Here is a 23,258-nt window from a genome sequence, read left to right on the forward strand (position 1 = left end):
ACACAGTTTAATGGTGAGCTCATTTATTTAGCATACATGTTTCACTTCTCAGGGCTTCTCCTGTAAAACATCCTTTAAACCCGATGTCACACATTCTAACAGCTGAAATTTTCCAACTCAATCCTGGTATGATAGACATGTCCACCTAATTTTGTACAGATTGTTGAAACTGGTAGTTAGAGATCACAAATATTCTTACCAGGTTATGTATGGGTTGGTGAAAACTTCAATTTTGTGCCACATCTAAAATGGTAACAATTTAATATAGATGTAAACGATTACATCAAAACCTCAGTTTATGAACAGCCTTATTTCTGAGCAATTTGGCTCCATTGATATGTTTATTGTTTTCAGTTTGTAACCACTAGGTGGTGCATCGACACAACCTACAAACTGAAAACGGTTTATGAATGTTTAGCTGCTTGGATAAGCTAGCCCTTCGACTAGCAAGGCCTTGACATCCATCCTTTAGGTATATTTGTTCTTTGCCTAAAATGGCCGCCATGTACAACAATGCAACATAAAAGCGGTGATGCATTGTAGGAGATGGTGGCCATTTCAGGCTAGCAGTAACCACACTACAGCAAACGTAAACATTGTACCCAAAAAGGCTATGACACTGCACAATTGTTTGTGAGCTAGCTCACTTTTTTCATCATCAATTGTGTTTTCATCTATTTCTATATTGCGCATAATTTAGTTTTTAACTATTTAAACTTAGCTAAATGTAATGGATGAATGAATGAATAATATTCTGAGGTTAAAACGGATGGATTGGATTTCCATTCCATCCATCTAGCGTAACAGCGCAAAGCTAATCGAAGGGAATTCAACTGCTTGCAACCTGGCTCTATCTCCATGTAAGTGTGTTGCAAACCCGCTGTGGGGGTCTCTAGCTAGCCCAATGTGCTCATTATTGCTATCACATCAAATTACTGCTTCTTAGCCACACTTTCCTTTCCCGCTGCTTCTGTCTGAGCACCAGCTTTCTTCAAGGAAACCCTAAAATAATTACTAAAGAATGAGGACATTGTCTTCATGGAGTGGTTTCTGTTTTTGCTGGATATGTTTGTTCTTTGCGGCCCGTCAATAAATAAACAATGACCACGGAGGAAGTGTGTAAAATATTTATAAGGAAACGCGAAGAATCACTGTGGAGGATTACTGTAATGCTCTTCATAAAGCTCCATTTTAAGACTCATTTTGGACACTAAAAGGCCTTGGCGTACTAATCATCCAAATAAGTGTCAATAATAACTACACAATGTGACACTATTGAGGTTTGCGTAACACTATAACACGTGAAGATGCTTATCATTTTATTCCAGGAAGCCTCGGCATGATCACATGTTTTTACATACACAGGAACTTTTTTCTTCTTATTTTTTCTTCTTATTCGAGTAAACAAGAGAGCAGCTGGTCCTGAATCATCCCGACGTACAGCGTCCGGGGACCTGCGTTGCTATATCGGGACACCTGGATAAAGGCCAACCCACCAATTCTCAAGCCACCGTGTTCTAGAAACTGCACACCTCTTACATTTATTTACAGACGACAAAGACTTTCAGGTTTTTGGCACGCAAGACATTTATTTAAATAGTTTCAACAAAAAAAACAAAAAAAAGATCTGACAGTACAAAAATATAATATTGGCTGCCCCTTGACATCACAGCCTACATGTTTATCATAATTATACTACACTGGACATGTTGTACAGGTGCATCTCAATGAATTAGAATACTGTGGAAACGTGATTTTCAATTCAAAAAGTGCAAATCATATACTGTATAGTCACAATATAAACACAAATATTTCAGGAGAATAGTTTTTTTTATATTTTGATGATTATAGCTGACAACTGAAACCCAAATCAACCATCTAAAAAAAGTATGTTATTTGTCACATAGAAATTAGGAAGGAATTGGTCTTCTGAAAATTACGTTTAATGAAGCTGCATGAATTTCACTTTTTGAATTAAACTACACAAATGAATGAAGGTTTACTGTATTGAGATTTGCCTGTATATCCTGTACAAGTTATACAATTATTTACAATCATTCAACATGAATGCATTGTTATCTCCAAGAGGAAACCGTTTTCTCATGGTCACAAATTTGACAGTAGTGTAAAGTCTCTCACTGATCAAAGAAGGGATGGGCGTAGCAATCAATAAACAAATCGTCATCTGCTATGTTGATTTTTAAAGGCGCTTCCATGTCAAATCACTCTAAAAATCTGAACATTTTAAACAAGCAGGTTTTGATTTTTGTGAAACTTGGTGTACTTGTTGGTTAGTGTTTCACAACACTAAATCTGAAATTTTAGGTCCAATGGAGCAGGGGTTTGGGAGCTACGGCCTGTTGAACTTTGAACTTTGGGATTTTGCATGGAACGATCCTGAAACAAAATTGACTTGCACTACTCTCCTGCAACCAGCAGAGTGGTGATGGTGTGAGAACAAGTTGACGTCAGCTATTGTAATTGTGTGATAGCATGTTATGTTTGATTGCTGAAACAATCACTAAGAAAGAAAGAAAGGAAGAGAACTTTGGGATAACACACTTTGCTTAGTATTTTCTGGCATGTCAAATGAATAAAGGGCATCTTCTGTTTCCAAACATACCAAGCATAGAACATTTGTAAGCATTTGTGGTAATTTACTGGCATTCTTAACTGGTTTTCATGGAATTGTTTTTCAGACAAATATTTATTGTTATGACATCACTACTGTGTTGGCATAAATTAGTGATTGACAAAAATTTAATTTTGGAATTTGTCGCCGCAGCAGGAACGGAATTTTGTCCTAAACCAAGGAATCCCACCACTTTTTTCAAGTTTCTCCACCACATGTTGCTACAATTTTTTGTACCACATTTGAAGCATAAAGCAAAATGTATGCTGTTTTCTACAAAGTTGCCTCGCTATTAAAATAACTGTTCCAACACGTGTGCAAATTTAGGTTATTTAATCTCAATGGAATTTTGAGGACCATCATTACTGGCTCGCAGGTTTGTCCAATTTACGTACCAATTTTGAGACTACAAACATTTGTTTAAATTACATTTAATAAATTGGTCTTTATTTTTGGGACATTTTACACCAGAGCCTTAAAAACAGGGTACAAAAAAATTCCTGCTAAATGTGCAGTCAACTGTGAATGTTTCCATCTTTTGCCTGTAGACTGATCTTTCCTGCCATTTCTACAGCCCTCTCCATCGTCTATTGTCCGCTACAGTTTGTCAGTCCCTCTTTCCTTCTCTCCATGGTGCCTCCTGTTCCTACTCTTCTTCATTTCCTGCATATGTTTCCACTTGCCAACTCCCAATGCCCGGCCGCGGCCCTTCGACGGCCTCTTCTCGAGCCAGAGGGCGTCGCAGTACTCCTCCAGGGAGCCCACGGGGGAGCTCATGAGCCTCAAGTAGTCTTTGTAACGGTGGCCATGCCGTATCTCCGTCATCGGGTCCTCGCCGGTCTTGGGTTTTCGGTCCAGTTGGCCATGCGGGACCAGCTGCAGCGTGAGCCGGCGCAGCGTATGCGCGAAGTGCGTGTGCTCCTGAGCTTCACACTCGTACACGCCGACGTCTGACGTGTGCAGGGAGCGAATCAGGAGGCCTCGTTCCGTTTGTATGACACGCTCATCCGGTCTGACCTGTGAGGAAAACACGACGTAATGGTTAAGCTTAGCGATAAAATGGTATGGAAATGTTACCAGATTATTTCAGTTTAAGCCACTTTAGCATTGTGCACCAATGAATTCCATTCCATGATGTTTGGTGTAACACTAGAGGGCGTGCTTTATTTTGTGAATTCCTGAATTAGAAACCAAAGTCTCTGATAGCGAACGAAAAAGTAGTTCCCACCAACTTTCCACCGTGTTCCTGTTAATGATATAAATTGAATGACCCTGAATATTTATTTTAATTTTAAAATGGTTTTCTGGTCTTTTAAAATGATTTCATACTTCAAAGTAACTTCTCCAGCTTTGGTGTGTTGAAAGTAAACATGGCTGACCAAAAACTATTTCATGCCCAAAAAAATTCTTATTATTTAATTAGAAGCGCACAGTTGTGGTAACATCCATCCAATAGTGGATACATTAATTTTTTTTGTTTAGTTTAGTTTTCCTCCCACATTATTTTCCATCATGTCAACAAGCCTGTAGAGAAATCTTCATAACAACATATATTGCTGTCTGGTGACAAGGATCCCATGTGAACACAATTTTCATTGGTTGTTTAAAAAGCATTCCATAAAGGAGCTATTTGCAATATTTTCCACAATTTATTTTAAAGCAATTTCCAGGTGTCTTCATAAAAGCTCTATGACATGCTTTCATCAAAATACACAAAGGTTAAAGATTTACACCTCACCTAATGTTCACTTGTCACACTCTAGTTTAAATCACTCCATTTCGGGGGTGGTTCTGCTCTGTGGGTGGTACAGTGAGTGAGTGGTCACTCAGTTTAGTCACTCAGTTTAGCCACCTTACGACTTTTTGGACCCCTCTCGTTACTAGCTTTAACACATAATTATAATAATAAGGTTGAGCAACAACACATTTCTGGAAACTCCCTCAAGAGCAGATGCGCTCACTCTTGGTTGTCTAGTTTTACACTCTATGGGTGGTCAGTTTGCTCATGTTTTAAACACATTTGAATATTAAAATGTTTATTAAGTATGCATTTTGTTTGTTTGTTTGTTTTTTGGTTGTTGTTGTTTTTTAGTTTGGTTTTGGTTTACTTCTTCCAACTCCCATTGAAGATGTAAATTTTGACTTTACTAATAATTATTTTCCTTTTTGACTAACTTTGATTTTCTTTCTTTCACTTTTATGTTATATTTTATATTGCATTTATATTTTCAATAATCCCAAAAAGTATTTACTAAGTGTTTATTAAGTATTTATTAAGTAATCCTTAGCGCTGTTTGTCACTCCCACCTTGACACATAAAACAAAAATGAATTAAACATTGGGTATATAAACACAAAAATGTTCAACGAACCCATTTAATTTCCTCTAAGGAATTTCCACTAACTTAATGCTAACGGGAATTAGCATAGATGTCACCGTTGTTACAAACCTTCAAACAACTTCCAAGAGCATCCAACCTTACTCACAGGCACTTTTATTGACTGTGCTCAGTCGGAACAACCACTATTGGAAATTGGGGACAACTCAACCTCTTATTGCTCTTAACTCATTTGCTCCCAAAAACATATAAATACGTACGTTCTATTTTAAATGTTTTAAGTGTCCCAAAGACATATTTATCCGTTTTTTTTTTTTGTTTGTTTTAGAGCATACAGAAGGCTTTGGTACAGCCTCACAACTGCAAAGAACGGTTGAAGAAATGGTAGTTATTACACAAATGGCCAACAGGTGGCAGCAGAGCAAAAGAGATCAACCAGGGCCATGTTGGAAAAAAAGCTCTCTTATTCACATTTCTAAACAGATTTGTGAATAATGATGAAACTTAGCTTTATTCTAATACTAATTGCTGCAAAGTGGAAACAGATAGAAATATACATTTTTTTCCTGATGAAAGAAGAGACTTTAATCTTTCTTTTGGTAGGTTTGATGTTTTTATAGCAATACAACACAATATTCTGTGGACATGGTATTACACTAAAGGTGTGCAACAACAACAAAAACATAATTGATCTGTGATAGTGCAGATATGTAAACGATTAGAAGAATACTCTACACGAAAAATAAGAAGTCAAAGCCACAATATGTATGCAATGACTTTGTTGCATCTAACCGGAAATACCTGACAGCATCCGTGTTTTCCGTGTTGCTAATTATTTTAACAGGCCAACTGTCTCTCTCTAGAGGTGACCGCTCACATGAATAAAGCCGTAAGCGCAAACAAATCGCTTCCACTCACGTCGTTAGTGGCGGGTTTTTTACGACGAGGGGGACTTGATTGGTCAGTTGTGGTTGTGCCGCAAGGCATCAGGAGGCAAACAAGGATGAGGGAAAAAATGGTGGGAAGTTGTGCAACATGTGGAGGAGGAAGTATAGTAGACAGAACATCTAAACTGGAGTTAGCATCTAATAGACGCCTGGTGTGTCCAAACTATTTCTTCCAAGGGTAAAACACAGGAAAAATTGAAGAATTAAAGGGCATCTGAAATTCTTTACATTATCAAACACTAAAGCCGATCCTTTAAGCAATTCCATATTGTTTATGTATTATAAATATTTTGAAAAACTGCCATGTCAGTTTTCTGTTAATACCCTTTTTTTTAAATACAGCTTTGAAGATCAAATGTGTGTCAAACGTTATTTGTATTATATGACATGGGCCGCGACAAACAGTAGCCATCAGGACACACCCCGCCTGGTCATAGTCGCTGAGTTTGTCTATTTTCACATTTTAATGGCAAGTCACCAAACTTGCAGCGACGCAGACACAATTTTTGTGGAATTTGAGACTCATTTGTCTCGAGCTCGATTTTCACTGCATAGTTCAAGTGACACAATTCAAATTTTCGTGGCACAACTTTGATATGTGTAATGGCGGCATAAATGGAAACCAGAACCAATTCCAAATGACTGACAAAACAGTGCCTCGTCATCAGTAAGCTGCAATGTAATCAGTGCAAACCGTACATATCAGCAGAATTGGGTGCTTGGACCTGCATTGTAAATTCTGCTTTATTTACGTGGTTCATATCCAGTGTCAATCAGACAAAAGGAAAAGTTTGTTGGTGAAGGACCTTGGGAAATGGCTTAATTGACCCTGACATGGCCAATTCAAACCAAATTGGCCAACTTCCTGTGCCTTTTTGGATGTGGCTTCTTGAAATCACAATTAGGACAATCATTTGTTTTTTGGTACAAAAAAAGAAAATGTTTAAACATGTAAAAATTATTCAAACGAATACATTTCTTTGAAACACTATAATTAGTTCCTTTTGGACCAAACAAGATTTATTAAATTAGTCATTTTGAAATAAAAATATGCAAATAATACAGTACAGGCCAAAAGTGTGGACACACTTTCTTATTCAATGCATTTGCTTTATTCTCATGACTGGTTACTTTGTTGATTCTTACTGAAGGCATCAAAAACAATGTATGAATTGATTTGGAGTTATGTATTTAACAAAAAAAGATTAAATAACTTTTTTTAGATTTTTGAAAATAGCCATCCTTTGCTCTGGTTACTTTTTTGCATACTTTTGACGTTCTTACATCTGGGAACTCTTTAAAAGACTGTTGGAAAACCCATTCAGGTGACAACCTTTTGAAGCTCATCGAGAGAATGCCAAAAATGTGCAAAAAAATAATCAGTGAAAAAGGGTGGCTATTTATTTGTGTATTTATTTTATTATTGTCACCTTTTTTTAAGTACATAGCCCCACATGTGTTCGTTAGTTGTCATAGTTGTTGTGATAGTTTTGGTGCCTTTAATGAGAATCTACAATGTACACAGTCGTGAAATAAAGCTGATGTATTGAATGAGAAGGTGTGTCCAAACTTTTGCCCTGAACTGTATAAATTTAAGTTTATTTTTGTATTAATAATAAAAAAATTTTTTTACAATTATGCCGATTTTGCACTTGGGAAGTGTAATAATTGAAATTGTAATTGCATTTCGATTAATTACATAGCCCTACTTCTTGAGACTTTTTTTTGTGGGTCGTGAAACGGGCTATGAGGCTAAATTAGCCAAAATCTGGTTTTGGTTGTCATCATTTTTGCAGTTCCTACATTTGGTTTTAGGTTAATAGTTTAGATTGATTGTTTTTTGTGCCGTTGATTTCATTTGTAAGTTAACTGAACAAAACCAAGGTCAGTATCTGGAGTTTCATTTTTTTCTCCTTCTTTTTTTTTGGGGGGGGGGGTGGGGGGTCATTTTCATCGACAAAGTTGTGGACACTAGGAATTGATTGATTGGAGCGTCAAGCTAAGGCTTTACTGATAATAAATAATCTTTGTCAATATGAACTTTAATGCAAGCTTTAACAGGATATTTTTTCTTTGCTCTTTGTTTAAGCATCACATTTTCCTTGGACCCTGACCCTTAACCACCTTAAACACACCCGCTCGCAAAAATCTCCTCCAAAGTTCCGAATGGATGACTGACCATTTACTTTGATACTGAGAGAATAATGGCCAGTGAATGAAAAAGCAATTTGTACAAATAAGTTCTTATCCTAGTGTGATAAACTGCAGATGTTCTTCTGTCCTTGTGGCTCGACATTTCCAAAGCCCAAGACACTCGTGAAAATCAATGACGACTCAATTTAAGGAACTCGTAGGTTCCCGATTGCTCCCTTTATTACGTTTTACGACACAGTGACCCACTGGGAGTTTTCCGTTCTTCTGTATGAGAAATGATTGGTGTCCTGAGTCTAAGTGCTCCTTTAATCTTCCCGTAGGATCCGCTCTAATGTGATTTGTGTTGGCATTCACGACTCTGACCTCCAATAAGTCAGATACAAAACTTCAACTAAAATGAGATATGACGTTTGTGGATGCTTTGAAGCATTTATCAATTCAGTAAAGTTTTACGGTGTAATTGGAGACCTCTTCTAGTAAAATGTTTGAACTTGAGACTGACCTGCTCTCTGTGTTCCGATCCAGTCCTGCGAACGAACCAGCGGATCTGAGCCTGCTGAGACTTGGGGACGCACTCGAGGAACGTCGAGTTGCTCTGCACGCCGAAGAGAACTTGCTCCTCCACCCGTCCCACGGCAAGACCTGAAAAAAAAAAAAAAACACAATCCGAAAGCTATGTTGAGTTCTAATACAATTTCACGAAATCACATCAAAATGAAGAAATGACAGTTTGACTAATCTACATACGGTCCTCTGTATCCCAACACTGGCTGGCGGGGTCTCCGTGCTTGATGTCCTGCCTCCTGGCTCTCCTAGGGAAAAGGAACAAAAAAATCCTTCAAAAAATATCGAAATTAATCCACGGGAATGTTTGAGTGGATGTGGTAACCAGATTTGTTGAAGCACTTTTAACCGTTTGTTGAACATGTCAAGCAGGCAAACAAAATGAAAGCGCTGCAAGGAGCAGATATGAGAAATCGCCAATTGGAGGTGGAGTCAAAGCTACTGATCTGACTTTCTTTTGACTTAATTATACTTTTTAAAATAACCGTTCTTTAAATTCTCATTTTTGTAGCTACATTTTACAATGAAACCCTGTTTCTCCTTGTTGAAAAGGTGAGTGCTTTTTCAGGTTCTGGAATGGATTAATGGTGTTTTAATTCATTTCAATGGGGGGTGGGAAATGGTTTGACATGCAACAAACTTGAGTTAGCAGCTTGGTCACGGAATGAATTTCAATCGTAAATCAAGGTAGGCCTACCACTAAACTCGGAAATGTATCAGCGATGACTGAATGAGAACCAATTCTTTACTGTTTTCTTTGTTAGCTTGCGTTGACCTGTCCTCTGCCCCTTCCACCCCCCGTCACACTTTGTCACCATATATCTGCAGACACTGAGGATCAGCTTTCAAAGAACCTTGTTTTTTCAGCAAAGGGAAACAAAACAAACATAACAGTATCCCCGCTGGCCAATGACATGCCACTCTCACCTGCTAATTGAATTTTAAGATGATAATTTTTTACAGGCCACAATTATCTGTTCTGCAAAAGGAGCATTAATGAGTTCAAGAAAAGCAAATCTGTGTGTAATTGATGCCTACACAAATTTGTTTGTAATTCCAATGCAGTCTTTTATATGGCTTTGGCTTGAGCACAAAAACAACAAAAGGGTGACTTCCTCAGTGAATAACAGAGGATCCGGTAAGAAATTCACATATGCTAATCAGTGACTATATGCACCCTACCACTAATTGGCGACCAGTCCAGTAACGAGGACAAATATCACTACAGTATATGGGCTCCTCACCTCTTGGCTGCAGGGACATATCTGGAGCACGTATGTCCATCCCAGGCGCAGTGGGGGTCTCGGGCCAGGCAGCACTCGGCGCAGGCTTGGCCGTACAGGTGACATCTGCTGAGTGAGAGCTGAGCCAATCCCTCGCTGGAGCCGACATACAGCTGTTGCTACACAGTGAAACACAACGCACAAATTTCACACCTTCACGTTTACATTGCGGTAGCGGAAAAAAATCAACACTGTCCCACTTTTTTTGTTTTATTCTGAATTTTTTTAAACAATAGGTTTTAGGATACTATATCTGGCACTGTATTACTTTTATTAAACCACAAAAACATTGTGAGATTGTCAAGGAAGAATTGGGCTGCCATAACATAAGGAAGTCAGCAAGAAGGAGACAGTGTGGATATTGTGATATTTTGCCACCCATGCAAATGGTGAAAAGGTCTATAAAGTCTTTGTCTTGCAACATCCAACGCAGACGTGGAATACTCCTCAGAATCTCTAATTATGTCATAAAATATTGCTTATATTTATATATATATATATTAGTGCCGTCAAAGTTAAAGCGTTAACTGATTAATCACAATATTTTATTTATTTATTATTTAATAAATGTTTATGTATCACATTTAGAATATTTGTTCATGTCGAAATATTGGGGTCATTTTTTTTACATTTTAAATTATGCAAGAAATTAACTGATTAGAAAAAGAGGAGAATGAGCCGTGGATGAAGTGATTAAAAATGTTATCGTGTGACAGCTCTAATATATATATATATATATATATATATATATATATATATATATATATATATATATATATATATATATATATATATATATATATTTATTTATTTTTCTGAACGTGTTGCGTTCCGTTTCATCTGGCGATTAGCATGGGTCTTGGATGTAGATGGCCAAAACATGCCTAATTAAAAATTAAACTGCACTAATTAAAAAAAGCAACAAATAAATTAAAAAAAACTAACCACCAGAGGGTGCTTGAACTGCACACACGGAAAACAACATGGCCTGTTTAACAGATCTGCTGCTTTTAACTTATTTGCTGGGAGCAAAGGGGGTTGCTTCAGTGAAAACGGCTGGGAGTGAATGAGTTAATATTGTAACATGACAACAACGATATTGTGACAATTTTAATATCGTAATATTGCAATATTGCCATTATCCCTACTGAACACTTCAAAGTTATTGATGTTGAATACTATCTGCTCAAACTTGTCCCAAGGTAAGGAGATTCCTCAACGAAATTTCAACCCCGTGAACTTCCACCCCCTCAGACACGTGCAGGTCAAAACACAGCTAGAGATTAATGGAGGCTTTGATTAGGGTTGAAGTGTCTGGTGACACGGCTGACCTTTGAGATAATGAGGCGCGAGGCGGCCGAGAGAGCTGGAAACTCCCGGTGAGAGTGGAGAGGAAGTAGAACGAGCATGATGAAGAGCTGAAGGCGCTTTTACAGTCGGAGATTAAACAGGACCGAATGGGTCCGGTGGGGCATGAAAAAACAAATAAAGCAACTTGTGTTGCACCCGCAAAGCAACCGCTGATGAAAAATGGCAACGTCACCAGTAGGCTGACAAGAAACATGATCCTAAACAGCCTTTGACCCTCAGCTACCGATTAGGTTCTTGCTTTGGGTTTGAACTGAAAACGTAGAAAAACTGTCACTTGACCTTTCGTTTTACATCAGTGATACTCAATGTGTGGGACATGAATGAATCACTGCTTCAGTACATTTCAGTTGTATTTAACTTTGATGTCCAATACATTTGCAGTGAATCTTGAAGAAGTGTTAGTTTTTTAAAAACTTTTATTTAGGTCCAATTTTTAGGTGAAATCTATTTTAAATGAATCCTTATTTAAGGAAAATGTTCCCTATATTTAAGCACTATGTTTATTTTAATTATCAGAGTCAAATAAATTCCAAAGAAAGTATAGATCTTAACTATTTTTCTATTTGTGAGATGCCACACATGATAAGAAAACATAAATCATAACACAATAATAATAATTTTTAAAAAATCAATACATTTTCATTAGAACATTTTCCCCCCTTTGCTCATATAAAAACCAAATCCCAAAAATATATTTTGTTTTCTCCTTCTGGGGTTTGTTTTATTTACTGACACGAAAAAAATAAAAATTCCAACAAGATTTTTCCCTCATTAACTTGCCTTGTCATTAACTTGTCATCACCTTCCACAGAAATAACACTGGGGAACAATTACAATAAACATTTCTGTTGAATTAGATTTTTATGCTGATTAAAGATAAAATTAGCATTCTGATTCAAAAATTGCAGTCAGTTTTCTTCTATAGCACATCAAGTATTTTCTCCACAGCAAAATTCCACTGATTAGCTGTAGTAAAACTGTAGTAAAGAATATCTGATTATGAATTGACTCATCTACAGCAACTTGTTTGTACAGTTAGAATTTAGACAGTTATAGGGAGATGTATGTGCACCTCCCAATACGTTAGTACTATTAATATCTGTAAACAGAAAGTGAGAATAGTAGGAATTAGCAAGATTAGCGCTGAATTTCCTCTTAACCTTGTAACCATGGGCATACCGTTATAAATTCTATTTCATTTTATGCCAGTTTTTTTTTTAGTCTTCAAACTTGTAACAATTCCATCTTAGTGTTTTATTTACATACATGCATGTTTATTTTTATTTTTGTATTTTTTAAGAAAACAGGGATCCTATCCTATAGCTCAAAAACTTGACGTGATAGCGAAAAACACACCCAAAAATTCGTTTAATACAGTTGTCAGACATAAACTCAACAAAAATTGGGTTATTCAGTGTAATAATCAAAATATTGATATTATTTTATATTCATATTCTTTACGGATAACATTGATGCCGTGGGAAAAAAATATATATTTTGTCAAAACATGTAACAGTATACACAGCATTAATGTTGAAAATGTTCAACAATTCAACATCATTCTGCGTGGCTCGGTCGTCTTGTCCAAGAGTAACACAGGTGACCTAGGCACAAATATTTGCAGCTTGGAAGCACAAGTTCTATGCTGATGAATTGTTTTTCCATCGTATAAATGGGCACAATATCTTCGTGTGTACACTTGGGTGTCCACTTAAAATCCAACCCACACCCGTCCATGAAACTCCACCTCCCACGAGCCCTCCATCACACTTTGACCCCAATTATAGTAAGTAAGTGAAGAGTAAAGATGTAAAATGAGGTCTAACCTGCTTGGAAGAAATCTCCAGGCTGAGAATTGGAACGGGAACCTGTAAACAAAATAATTACGTGATTATGACATTCATTTTTGGACCAAATGGTTATTTTTCATTGTTTATCACTGCACATCTGCACAACAGCTGGCATTGTAATGTCAAGTATTTCGCAAAGTCACTTTAATTAGTGTGTGCGTGCGTGCGTGTGTGTGTGTGAGTGTGTGTGTGTGTGTGTGTGTGTGTGTTTCTTTCACATCCAACCTGGAACACTTGAAGCTCTTCAAGCACCACTTCCTCCGTGGACCACTTGTCTCTGGTGATGCTCACCACTTTCAGAACTGTGCCAGCATCTGTGACCGACAGACAGACACTGATACACTTTTGTTGTGGAAGAAATTTCAAGTATTTTAAAGAATTTTGCAAAAAAGAAAAGAAAAAAAAGGCATCTTAAATATGAATAAATTCAAGTTTTTTTTTCTTGTGGGAAAAAAATGTTCAGCAGGGTCGCCAAAATTTTTGCACTAAAAAAATTAGATCTATTTGTTGCGAAAGACATTTCAAACCCTTTAAATTACTTTGGGTAATGAAGAAATGTAACACCCCCCAGTTAACAGTTGTGTTAAAAGAAATGTCAAGCTGTTTTTTGTTTTGTTTTGTTAATCCAAGCAACTAACCAATTAAATATTTGTTGTGAAGGACACTTAAACCCCTTCAAAGCTATTAAACCAGAATTCAAATGATATCACTTATTGTGAAAGAAATTCAGCTGTTTGACACAATCAACTCTACGTACAATTCAGCATTTAATTTTTAAATATATACAATTTTGGTTTACTTGTTTAATGTTTTTTTGTTTTGTTTTTTGGCAGTATATGGTTTAAAACGTTTGAGAAATACTATTGCACACTATTTTAATAAATCCAAACAAAACCCCTTCCCTGTCGCCACAATAAAAACCCTGCTGATGCTCACTTGATGTAACACTCCCCCCTAACGGCCAGTTTGGGTAGCGGGCACCGGTGACACACTCACCCGTCCCCAAGAAGAGAACCTCATATTGGCCGTCCTCGGCTAAAACTCTGTCCACCACAACCTGGGTGAGGGTGTAGTCCACGCGGACGCGCGTGAACACGGGCCGGCCGCTAAGTGGGTAGACGGAACGGAACATCAGCGGGTGGTAACGGATGAAACTGACCACCTCGTCCGGGAAATCTTTGGTGGTCTTGATGCGAGGGTCGTATGTTTTACTGGGACACTAAAAAACAATGGAAAGCAGAATACAATTTAAATTATGCAATTGGATGCAGTCTCACTCTTAAGCAAAGTACTTTACCAAAAAAAAAAAAAAGACTGGTAAAAGTAGGCTGACAAGTTTCATTCAACTTTTTGCGTTTGTCTCTCTCTGGTGGCCGTGTGAAGCATGGCAAGCTGAAAATACCAGTTATATATATTTTTTTTCACGTTGTAATTGAAAAATAATATTTACTGCGAGAGAGTATATGTAGAGGGTAAAATGATCGTTTTAATAATTAATATAGCAAAAACATTTTGATGATTTTTGGGGCACTTTGCAGTGTCATCAAGTAAAATGCTGGTAAAGAAATGGGTCTAAATATAAATAAACTAAAATTCAAACGCCATTAAGTTAATAGAAATGTTATTAAGGACTTCAAAGCCACATTTTAAAACCGAAATGGGAAAAAAAAATCAACAATTAAAGTGTATTTTTAGATAAATTAACAGGTGTGCAAATGTATTAGTAAAAAAAAAAACATTGTATAGATATTACAATGAACAATCTAAAATATATATTAAATTAAAACAAATCATATTAAAATGAATAAAATCTAAATTAAATTTTATTTTAATTAATTGTATTTAAAAAATGCCAGTAAATATGTAAAAATGTTACTAAAAATGATTGAAAAATAAACTAGTTAATAAAATATGGTAAATAAAAATCATCAATAAATTAGTTAGGGCATCAGAGACAACTACAAAGTTATTGATTTCTATGATTTAGCATTTTACAGGCATTGTTATTGAGTCCATTTATTTGGAGGAAAAAAAAACAAAAACAGGTCAAAACATGAAAAAATGGTCCATTATTTTTTGGGTCTCTTAATATTTTCCTATTGATGTCCTTTTACTAAATTTACTCTAAAATTATAAGAGTATTTATTTGCAGGAAATGTTCAAAATACAAAAAAAAACCTGGGTCCACTGTGTGTTTTTTCTTTTTGGTCTCCTAGTTTTTCCCAGAGCTTTTCATTAATTTGTGTTTGATGATCTACTCACCGTTCCAGGACGTGGGTAGGGTATCCTCCCCTCGTACTCGACCCAACGGTGGTCTGGCCCCTCCTTGTGAGCGTACGGCCCGTTGAACGCGGCCCTTATATCCGCCATGCTGTACACGCACACGGCCGAGCCCCGAAATATGGCGCTGAGGGCCAGATCACAACAGGAGACCAAAATTTCAAAAATAATAATAACAATAAAGGAGATGGCAGGTGGTGTGGATGACAAACAAACAAACCTGGAGGTGGTGAAGACTGCATACACGGTTGGGTTCTTTGGATCCCTGGTAGGAAGAATAAAAATGTCCTCTAAAAGAAAGAAAAAAGAAAGTGTTAATGTACTGTAAATTCACCCATGAAAGATTAATAGGTACAGTATTTACTTTTTAGTACCGAGGTTCTTATTTGTATTTAAGACAAGCGGCTCCCTGAAATTTACTGCTTTCATAACCGTGTGATATTATCGCACCTTTTCCCACTGAGGCACTATATTAGATTATATTAAAAAGTCAGCCTCAATGCAATTTCCACTGCTTTTACTCCTCTCGGAGGAATGCAAATGGGATTCTGATGAATTAAGAGCTGCGAAGGGTTCGCACGTCTTAATGTTTTCATAACATCTCAAAAAGCCGCTAAAGTGGGGAAAACGTTGCGTTACTTTAACGATAGAGCTGGCTGGAATTTTTTTTTAAAACGACAAAGTCTAAGCGATCCACAAACTTTGGTGGAGATTCACAACAGGATTTATGGAATAGTCCAAGGACCCACACCCAAAATTGAGTCGGCCATTTTGGTTTAAAACAGCCATAATAGGTGAATTGCAGGACTTATATTTTAACCAACTTAATTTGGGAAATTCACTCAACTAGCCCCAATCAGTAGCGAATATGCCCAACAGATGATGACGGTTAAATACTTTTTTGCCCAAGCCATCTATTGTTGGCAGCACATTGCTTGCTTACAGCTAGAATTATATAGCGTACAGACAAATTACCGTTTTTTTTTAAGAGCCACAAACATCCCCAAATATTCACCCATTTTATCAAGTACATGTAATCTGGTAAACATTTAGGGTTCTCTAACATGCCCACTTACAACTGACCATTGTAAAGTTCTAGAAAAATAGACACCTGCACCACTTTTTCACTGCTCCGCATTAACGTTGGCGGTCTAAAAGACCTATGTGCAAAATTGAAAGGCGTAATTTGGTTTGAAGAAGCTAATTTGGACAAACTCCTGCTAGGGAATTTCCCCAAATGAGCCGCAGTTGGAGGCATGATCATGAGACGGTGCTAAATCATCATCATGATCACATAGTTTTTAGCCCAAAAAATTGAATATGAGGGACATACGTAGCTCATCAAAGTGTGTGTCCACTCCGTCGGGTCCAGGTATGGAGCACACAAGTCTGGCCTTGAGGAAGGTGGTCCATTTGTTGGTCAAACTCCTCAGGCCACCCACATCATTCTGAAACACAACCGCTATCATCACTAACAAAATTGAAGACAGCTGGACAAACTCCGGTGCAGCCTTTTTACACGCTAATTAAATGCCCTGAATGCTATGTGCTTGCTAGCTGTGTTTGTTGTGCTGCTACTACCACTACATCATTGTTCAGTTAATAAGATCCTAGAGATGAGGCTGGAAAAAGGAAGTGCTGTGTATTGTTGGATCAAATGAAATAAAAAAACAGGCGTAGTTGCTGATTGATAACATAATCTAGATGAATTGTGTTTGTTTTGTGGTTTTCAGTTTCTGCCCAGACACTGACTGTTACCCAGACGGTCGCCCTTCCCATCTGCATTGCAGCTTTATCTTAAGTCATAAATACGCCGCACGCTATCCCCACAAGAATATAGCAAAGGAATCTCGAGCGCTAATAGCTAACCGCTAGGTGGTTGCTCCCTTTTGGCCCGGGTCCAGCACACACCCAAGGTTTTAAATGAATGTTATCAGCCGTGAGTCTGTCTGGACTCCCCATCCTACGTCAATGTTGCTGTAAACTATCAGTTTAAGAGGAAGCAAAGTTAAACTGTCAAAATGTAATCCCACTAGGTAAAAAAAAAAAAAAAGAAAAGAAGAAGATGTTTTAGGTGGGAACATTTTGGATGATTAGCATTCAGTTGTCATGAATGTTCCAAAAAGCTAAATAAAAGACAATAGTAAGTTGCAGTATGGTTAGCCTAAGCAACACCCGTCAACCAGTCTTAAATTCTTTCGCCAATGTTTTGGTCTTTTCCATACTCAAAAACTCAATTCAATGTCTGAAAAAATGTGGTTTGAAATGGCCATTACCTTCAAGTTTTCCTATCGATATTTGGTCAAATTGCTAACCAATGGATGATGCTTAATTGCTAAAAATGACAGCAAATTTAAATAACAACTTAACTAATAATGTGACTGCACTAGGTCAAAGTTTGCCCAAACCTGACGGTTCCACCCTGAAGACATTGATCTGTTTTGTACGAATGATCTATACTAAAATTGTGTCCTACTATTTTCCTATTTACTTTTTATTTGTAGCACATTCAATTCAGCTGGCAAAATAGCTAGAACCAAATAAAAAACCCTCTAGTGAAATCTATTATGCCTCTACTGCAATTCTTTCATAGGAAAAATAGATTTATCTAATACAGACACATTGACTACACTAATATACACTCATCTGATTAAATTATCTGCACTCATTTTCTTTTTCAAATACATTTGGCAAATTGCAGACACTGAAAAATGAAAAATGCAACCACAAAACAATTATGTGTATTTTCACAACCGATGGTAGCATAATGTTTGTAAAGTTGGCATATGTGAAACGCGCTTATTTGGATGGGAGATTACCATTAGTAGTTATCGGTATCTGTGCCGATACCAGCCTTGCTTTAAAGGAACAGTGTGTATTATTTAGTGCCATCTCTTGGTGATCTAATCGAATGCAATGATTTTGAAGCACACGCACTGCGGTGCTTTAAAGACCACACTTTGCAAGGCTACAACCAGTGGCTAGCAAGAACTCGCTGGAGCAGTTCACAAAAGTGGATAGCAAGGACTATAAACAGCAGCAGCTAGCGGGATAAGCTAGCAAAAGCTAGCAAGAGCAAAGCAGAAGGGACAATCGCCAGGAGCAATGAATAGAAATAGAAAAAGATAATAGAATAACAGAATTAATTCCATGCAATTTTAACGAAAAATGCTATATTGAGATATATACTAGTTTTTCGGTATTGGTATCTGTCTGGAGGAAAAAATAGTATTGAACTTCCCTAATGCTTATGCTTCAGGTTTAGTGTCACAACACAAAGTTAAAAAATTGACCAAGCAATGGCTCGTAGCTGAAAAAAATTCAAGGCATTGCAATACCATAAAATCAACAAAATTCTCAATCAACAATTAACAAAAGTACAGTGCAAGGATCTCAGTGAGTGCACCCTGTCTGCTTTTGTGAGTGCAAGCGGGGTTACAAACATGATTTACTGCCTCTGACAGCAGCACCAAGTCTCTCTTTCATAGCAGTGCAAAACAAGACTGTCTGGAGAAAAGGCCTCCTTGTATGGGAGATAAAGCACATCTAAAGTGGATGACATAGAGATCCTTATCCCATCAGATGACATCAGGAGTTATGGCTCCTCTCCGTGTGTGAGAGGATTTTTCTTTCGCCATTTATGCACTTCTCTGAGGCATCCAGTCACACTCACCTTGCAAACACGAGCCACGCGGGACAGAACACTCTTGTCGTTGCCTTCCCACGACACCTCCCGGAAGAAAAAGTAGATTTTGTCGTCGTCCGGATTGTAGGTGTCCGCGATGGGGTGTGCCGATATGAACTTAGCCTCTAAAGACACAAAGACAACAAGAATTTGTTTGGGGTTCTGTACTGGTTTCCACAAAAAAAAAAAAACATGATTAGTTTAATTTTTGAGTAGTGACCAATGGACATGCAAGAAGTTACCACACGCTAAAAACAGTTGGGTCAAAAGTTACCCAATTATGGATCAAAAATGGACCGATCCAACTTTCAGGGTTGTTTAATACAAAATGAACCAATTTTGGATCTGACCAATGTTTATGAGTTGTTTTACAATAAAAGATCCATTTCTTGACTCAAAGTTGGGTCAAATTGACCCAAGTAGAGGATCGGTCCATTTTTGACCCATAGTTTGTTTGTTTTTTTACCCAAATGTTTTTAGAGTGTATTCTTCAAATGTTAAGACAAATTAATTTAATTTAAAAAACTCTTGTGTGGATGGACAAGACAGTCCATTCAATGTAAGGAATGCTGCTGACTATCAAGATGCCATTTCGTGTCTCGCATTTGGGATCTTGAGGGAGGCAAGTTCAAAGTGTCGCAGTGACGTTACGCCAACATTAGCTCAACATCTGCAAGCTGAGCCAACAAGGTCGGAGTGACGACCCGACTGGAACAGCTTAACGTATGGCCGCTAATGCGCTCAGCAACAGAAGGTTATTGTTAGTTCTGTGATTAAAAGATGTTCCATTGGCACACAGAGAAAGAAAATCATCACCAAATGATGAGCTCTCTCCATCCCTGTCACCACACACTCAGTTTATATATACAGTACAATATATACTGTCTATACTAGTAAGACCAAGCGAGAGCCAGAGAGGCGTCATTGCGCCGTACAATTCAGCAGTTGTGACATGTGGAGGCCATGTGCAAAGATTTAGATACGGTTGACAAATGTTGAAGTACAACAAGCCATCAATGGCTGGAAGTTGGAACACACTTGAAAGTGGAAACGTTTGCGCCACAGAAGACAATTAAGTCATCACTGTTCAAGCCAAGTCTGTGTTAACGGCTAAGATGAGAATTTAGTTAGCTTTTGTCCAAAAGTGAATGCACTGCCAAGCAGAGAACGATGACGTTTTCCATTTTTCAATTTTCCAATGACACTACCTTGAGTTTGCCCAATTTTTTTGGTCAACACAAGTGTTTCTGCGTGTGCATGGAAGTAGTGCAAATGTAATGATGTCCATCAGAAAGTTATCTATGGTAAGGTAATATGTAGGTCCTCGCTTTAAAGCAACACTAAGGAACTTTCCGTTTATGCTGATTATGGCGACGCCATATGGACAAAAGCGGTATCGTTATGTCTGAAGAAAGACCACATTTCCCATGAGGACAAGCGCATTGCGTCGTTTTTTTAGCTCACTCCAGCGAGTGAAATCCGGGCCAATGTTGATCCTTGACTGCCCTTTCATCAGGGGTAGCTCCTCACGTATGCCATAAAACAGGCAGAACATTTGTATTTTTTGTGTGGCAGTGTCCTTTAACCTTGCTCTCGCAAGATGTATTCTCACGGTATTTGTGAGTTCACAAACTCCCAAGAATCCATCTTGTACTGCTCCTATTGATTTCCATCGATACGAACCACTGGTGGTTTGGACCAATCACAGAGCGACATTGTATTTGAGGGCGAAAACAAGAAGCGGCGAAGCCGTGTAACAAATCAAACATGGCGACACCGGTGGACAAATGCGTGGACACTGCAATGAATTCTGTTCTCGCTGAATTAGTCTCTTGTTTCCGCATATCAACATTGCAAAACCGAAAACATAAACTCAAAGCCATGATATCAGCTAGACACAACAGTCGCATGTCGGTGACGACATTTGCCGTGATAGGTCGAAACAAAAGTTAGGTGGCCGTGCACACGATTCTGCTTTGTCCAATCAGCTCGAAGGGTTGTGCAGCATGCCCCGTCTTTCCCGAGCAAATCAACGCGGAGCAGTCCCAAACTGATATTGTGGAGAACTTCCTTGAGTGAAGCACAACCAATCTGACTATTGCCATGTTAAGTGTTCCTACCATCCTCCTCAAAGTTGCTTCGTGCCAGTAAAAATGATACGGATCCCCTCACGCCATGGCAAAAGTACCATTCAACTAGTTTTAAGTTGATGTTTCATCAGAAGAGTTATGAAAATATTTTATTAAGGTTGAAAAGTTCCTTAGTGCTACTTTAAGTCAGACTTCCATTACTACGTGGAAATGGAAATATTATTTTATTCTGAGAGGACAGGACTGTGAAGACTGACAGGTTGCCCAATGGCGGCACTCTAATTCCCCAAATAAGAAAAAGGGAGAAGAGCGAGAAAAAGGCATCCAAAATATGATACTTAAGGGGGTCACAGTGTAATATTTGGAGGGAAAAAAACTCAGCTCATAGTATCATAATAGGCGAATAAAAGTCATTACAGCAAAACTCAAAGACTTGCACGCTAGTTACTACACTGTATAAAGTAGTATGAAATCATAATTACAACAAATACCTCAAAACAATCAAATCAAAAAGTAAGCATGATGATATGATTTCATATTCTATTCAAACTAGTATGCTCCGAGCCATTCATAGCCTTGAAACATTGTAAGTCGGAAACCTGTAAAGACTCCTTGAAGGGTTAACATGTGTACTGTTTCCTACCAAATTCCAAAAACATATCAAAAACATGCATGTTAGGTTCATTGAGAACATTAAATTGTCCATCGGTGTAAGCATGAGTGTGAATGGTTGTTTGTCTTGCCGCACGGTTGGCTGGCAACTGATCCTGTGTACCCCAAAGTCAACTAGGATAGGCTGCAGCTCAACAGGGACCCTCGTGAGGTATAGAAAATTGATTTATATCGTGAGAACAGGTCAGCGTGTGACTGTTTGTGTGCGGTTAACAGCGTTAACTTTGTTGCAAACTGTAAATTCCTCAGTAGGTGTGGCAGCCGTGCTTGGCTATGGTGTTCATGTAAAAAAAAGAAAAAAAGAAAAAGGTCACACTAAATGAATAAGCAAGCTCTGTCCTCTGCGCTGGAATTCCAATAACCCTCTCGCGGGCACAGAGAGGCTCTTTGTGGCAGAAGTTTTGGGGAGAGAAATGCAATACGTTTTCAATGCAATGTGTGTGTGTACCATTGATCCAGTAGTCCTCGGAGATGTCGGTGCGTATGAAGTTCTGGTCAGGTGGCGGGCCGAGGGAGCGTGTGAACGTCGGGTCTTTGCCCAAGAAATCCGAGGCAGTGCCCGCATATAGATACTGGTCTGGATCAAAAATACAGGGAAAGCTCAATCAGGGATCTTAAGGAGAACATCATTTGTAGGTGGGGAATTAGGCTACCCTGCTTTGTACGTATATGTATTAGGGGTGTTAGGCAATTAAAAATTTTCATCGTAATTAATCGCATGACTTCAATAGATTAATCACAATTTTTTATCTGTTGTGTCTAAATGTACAATAAAATGTACAATACATTTTTGTTCCAAGTTTTCATACTCCGTGTGGAAGTGGGGGGGAAAAGTTAAACTAATAGAAATATGGCTACATCTTTTAGTCCTTGATAGAGTATTTTCATAATAATTCATAACATTTAGTTAAAATTACAAAGATACTGTAAAAAACGAGTGTGATATTGATTTGTTTTGAGGTCACTTATCTGCCACTAGATGGCATAACTGCATTTATAAGACAGTGACAGCTCAGGGCATTTTTCCTTTCATATTAAGATCTATCTAATCTTTAACATGAAGTAACTTGTGAAATTCTGCACATTTTTTAAATTATGAAACATAAATTGACCCCAATCTCAACAAATATATGCATAATTATTCAATTTATTACTGCAAAATTTTGACGTGGACGTGTCTGCTGCGTTGAAACTGGAATTCCCCCAGTACGGCTTTCCAAGTAAGAGGTGGTCATTAATAGCGCGTTAAAAAAATAATCAAGGAACTTTTTAAATTAACTCAAAATTAATGCACTAATTTTGACACCCCTAATATATATCGCTGCCGTTGGGCCGAAACCTCATAAGTCACAATTTGGCAAATTTCATATTTTTGTTTTTAAAAAATCTATA

General features: G+C 37.8%; 1 protein-coding gene across 1 annotated transcript in view; it reads right to left on the minus strand.

The window, feature by feature from the left end:
* Window positions 1–1,574: 1,574 nt before the first annotated feature.
* Window positions 1,575–23,258, minus strand: part of sema3d (sema domain, immunoglobulin domain (Ig), short basic domain, secreted, (semaphorin) 3D) — a 46,737-nt gene continuing 25,053 nt past the window's right edge. The window contains exons 7-18 of the mRNA XM_077568666.1: window positions 22,315–22,443; window positions 19,093–19,229; window positions 16,753–16,867; window positions 15,640–15,709; window positions 15,402–15,546; window positions 14,136–14,358; window positions 13,365–13,453; window positions 13,116–13,157; window positions 9,880–10,037; window positions 8,819–8,883; window positions 8,574–8,713; window positions 1,575–3,649 (exon numbers count right to left, since the gene is read on the minus strand). Coding sequence (XP_077424792.1) covers window positions 3,230–3,649; window positions 8,574–8,713; window positions 8,819–8,883; window positions 9,880–10,037; window positions 13,116–13,157; window positions 13,365–13,453; window positions 14,136–14,358; window positions 15,402–15,546; window positions 15,640–15,709; window positions 16,753–16,867; window positions 19,093–19,229; window positions 22,315–22,443 — 1,733 coding nt within the window. The 3' untranslated portion in view covers window positions 1,575–3,229. The remainder of the gene's footprint in view (window positions 3,650–8,573; window positions 8,714–8,818; window positions 8,884–9,879; window positions 10,038–13,115; window positions 13,158–13,364; window positions 13,454–14,135; window positions 14,359–15,401; window positions 15,547–15,639; window positions 15,710–16,752; window positions 16,868–19,092; window positions 19,230–22,314; window positions 22,444–23,258) is intronic.

This window comes from Vanacampus margaritifer, chromosome 6, assembly GCF_051991255.1.
Source record: "Vanacampus margaritifer isolate UIUO_Vmar chromosome 6, RoL_Vmar_1.0, whole genome shotgun sequence".
Taxonomy (NCBI): domain Eukaryota; kingdom Metazoa; phylum Chordata; class Actinopteri; order Syngnathiformes; family Syngnathidae; genus Vanacampus; species Vanacampus margaritifer.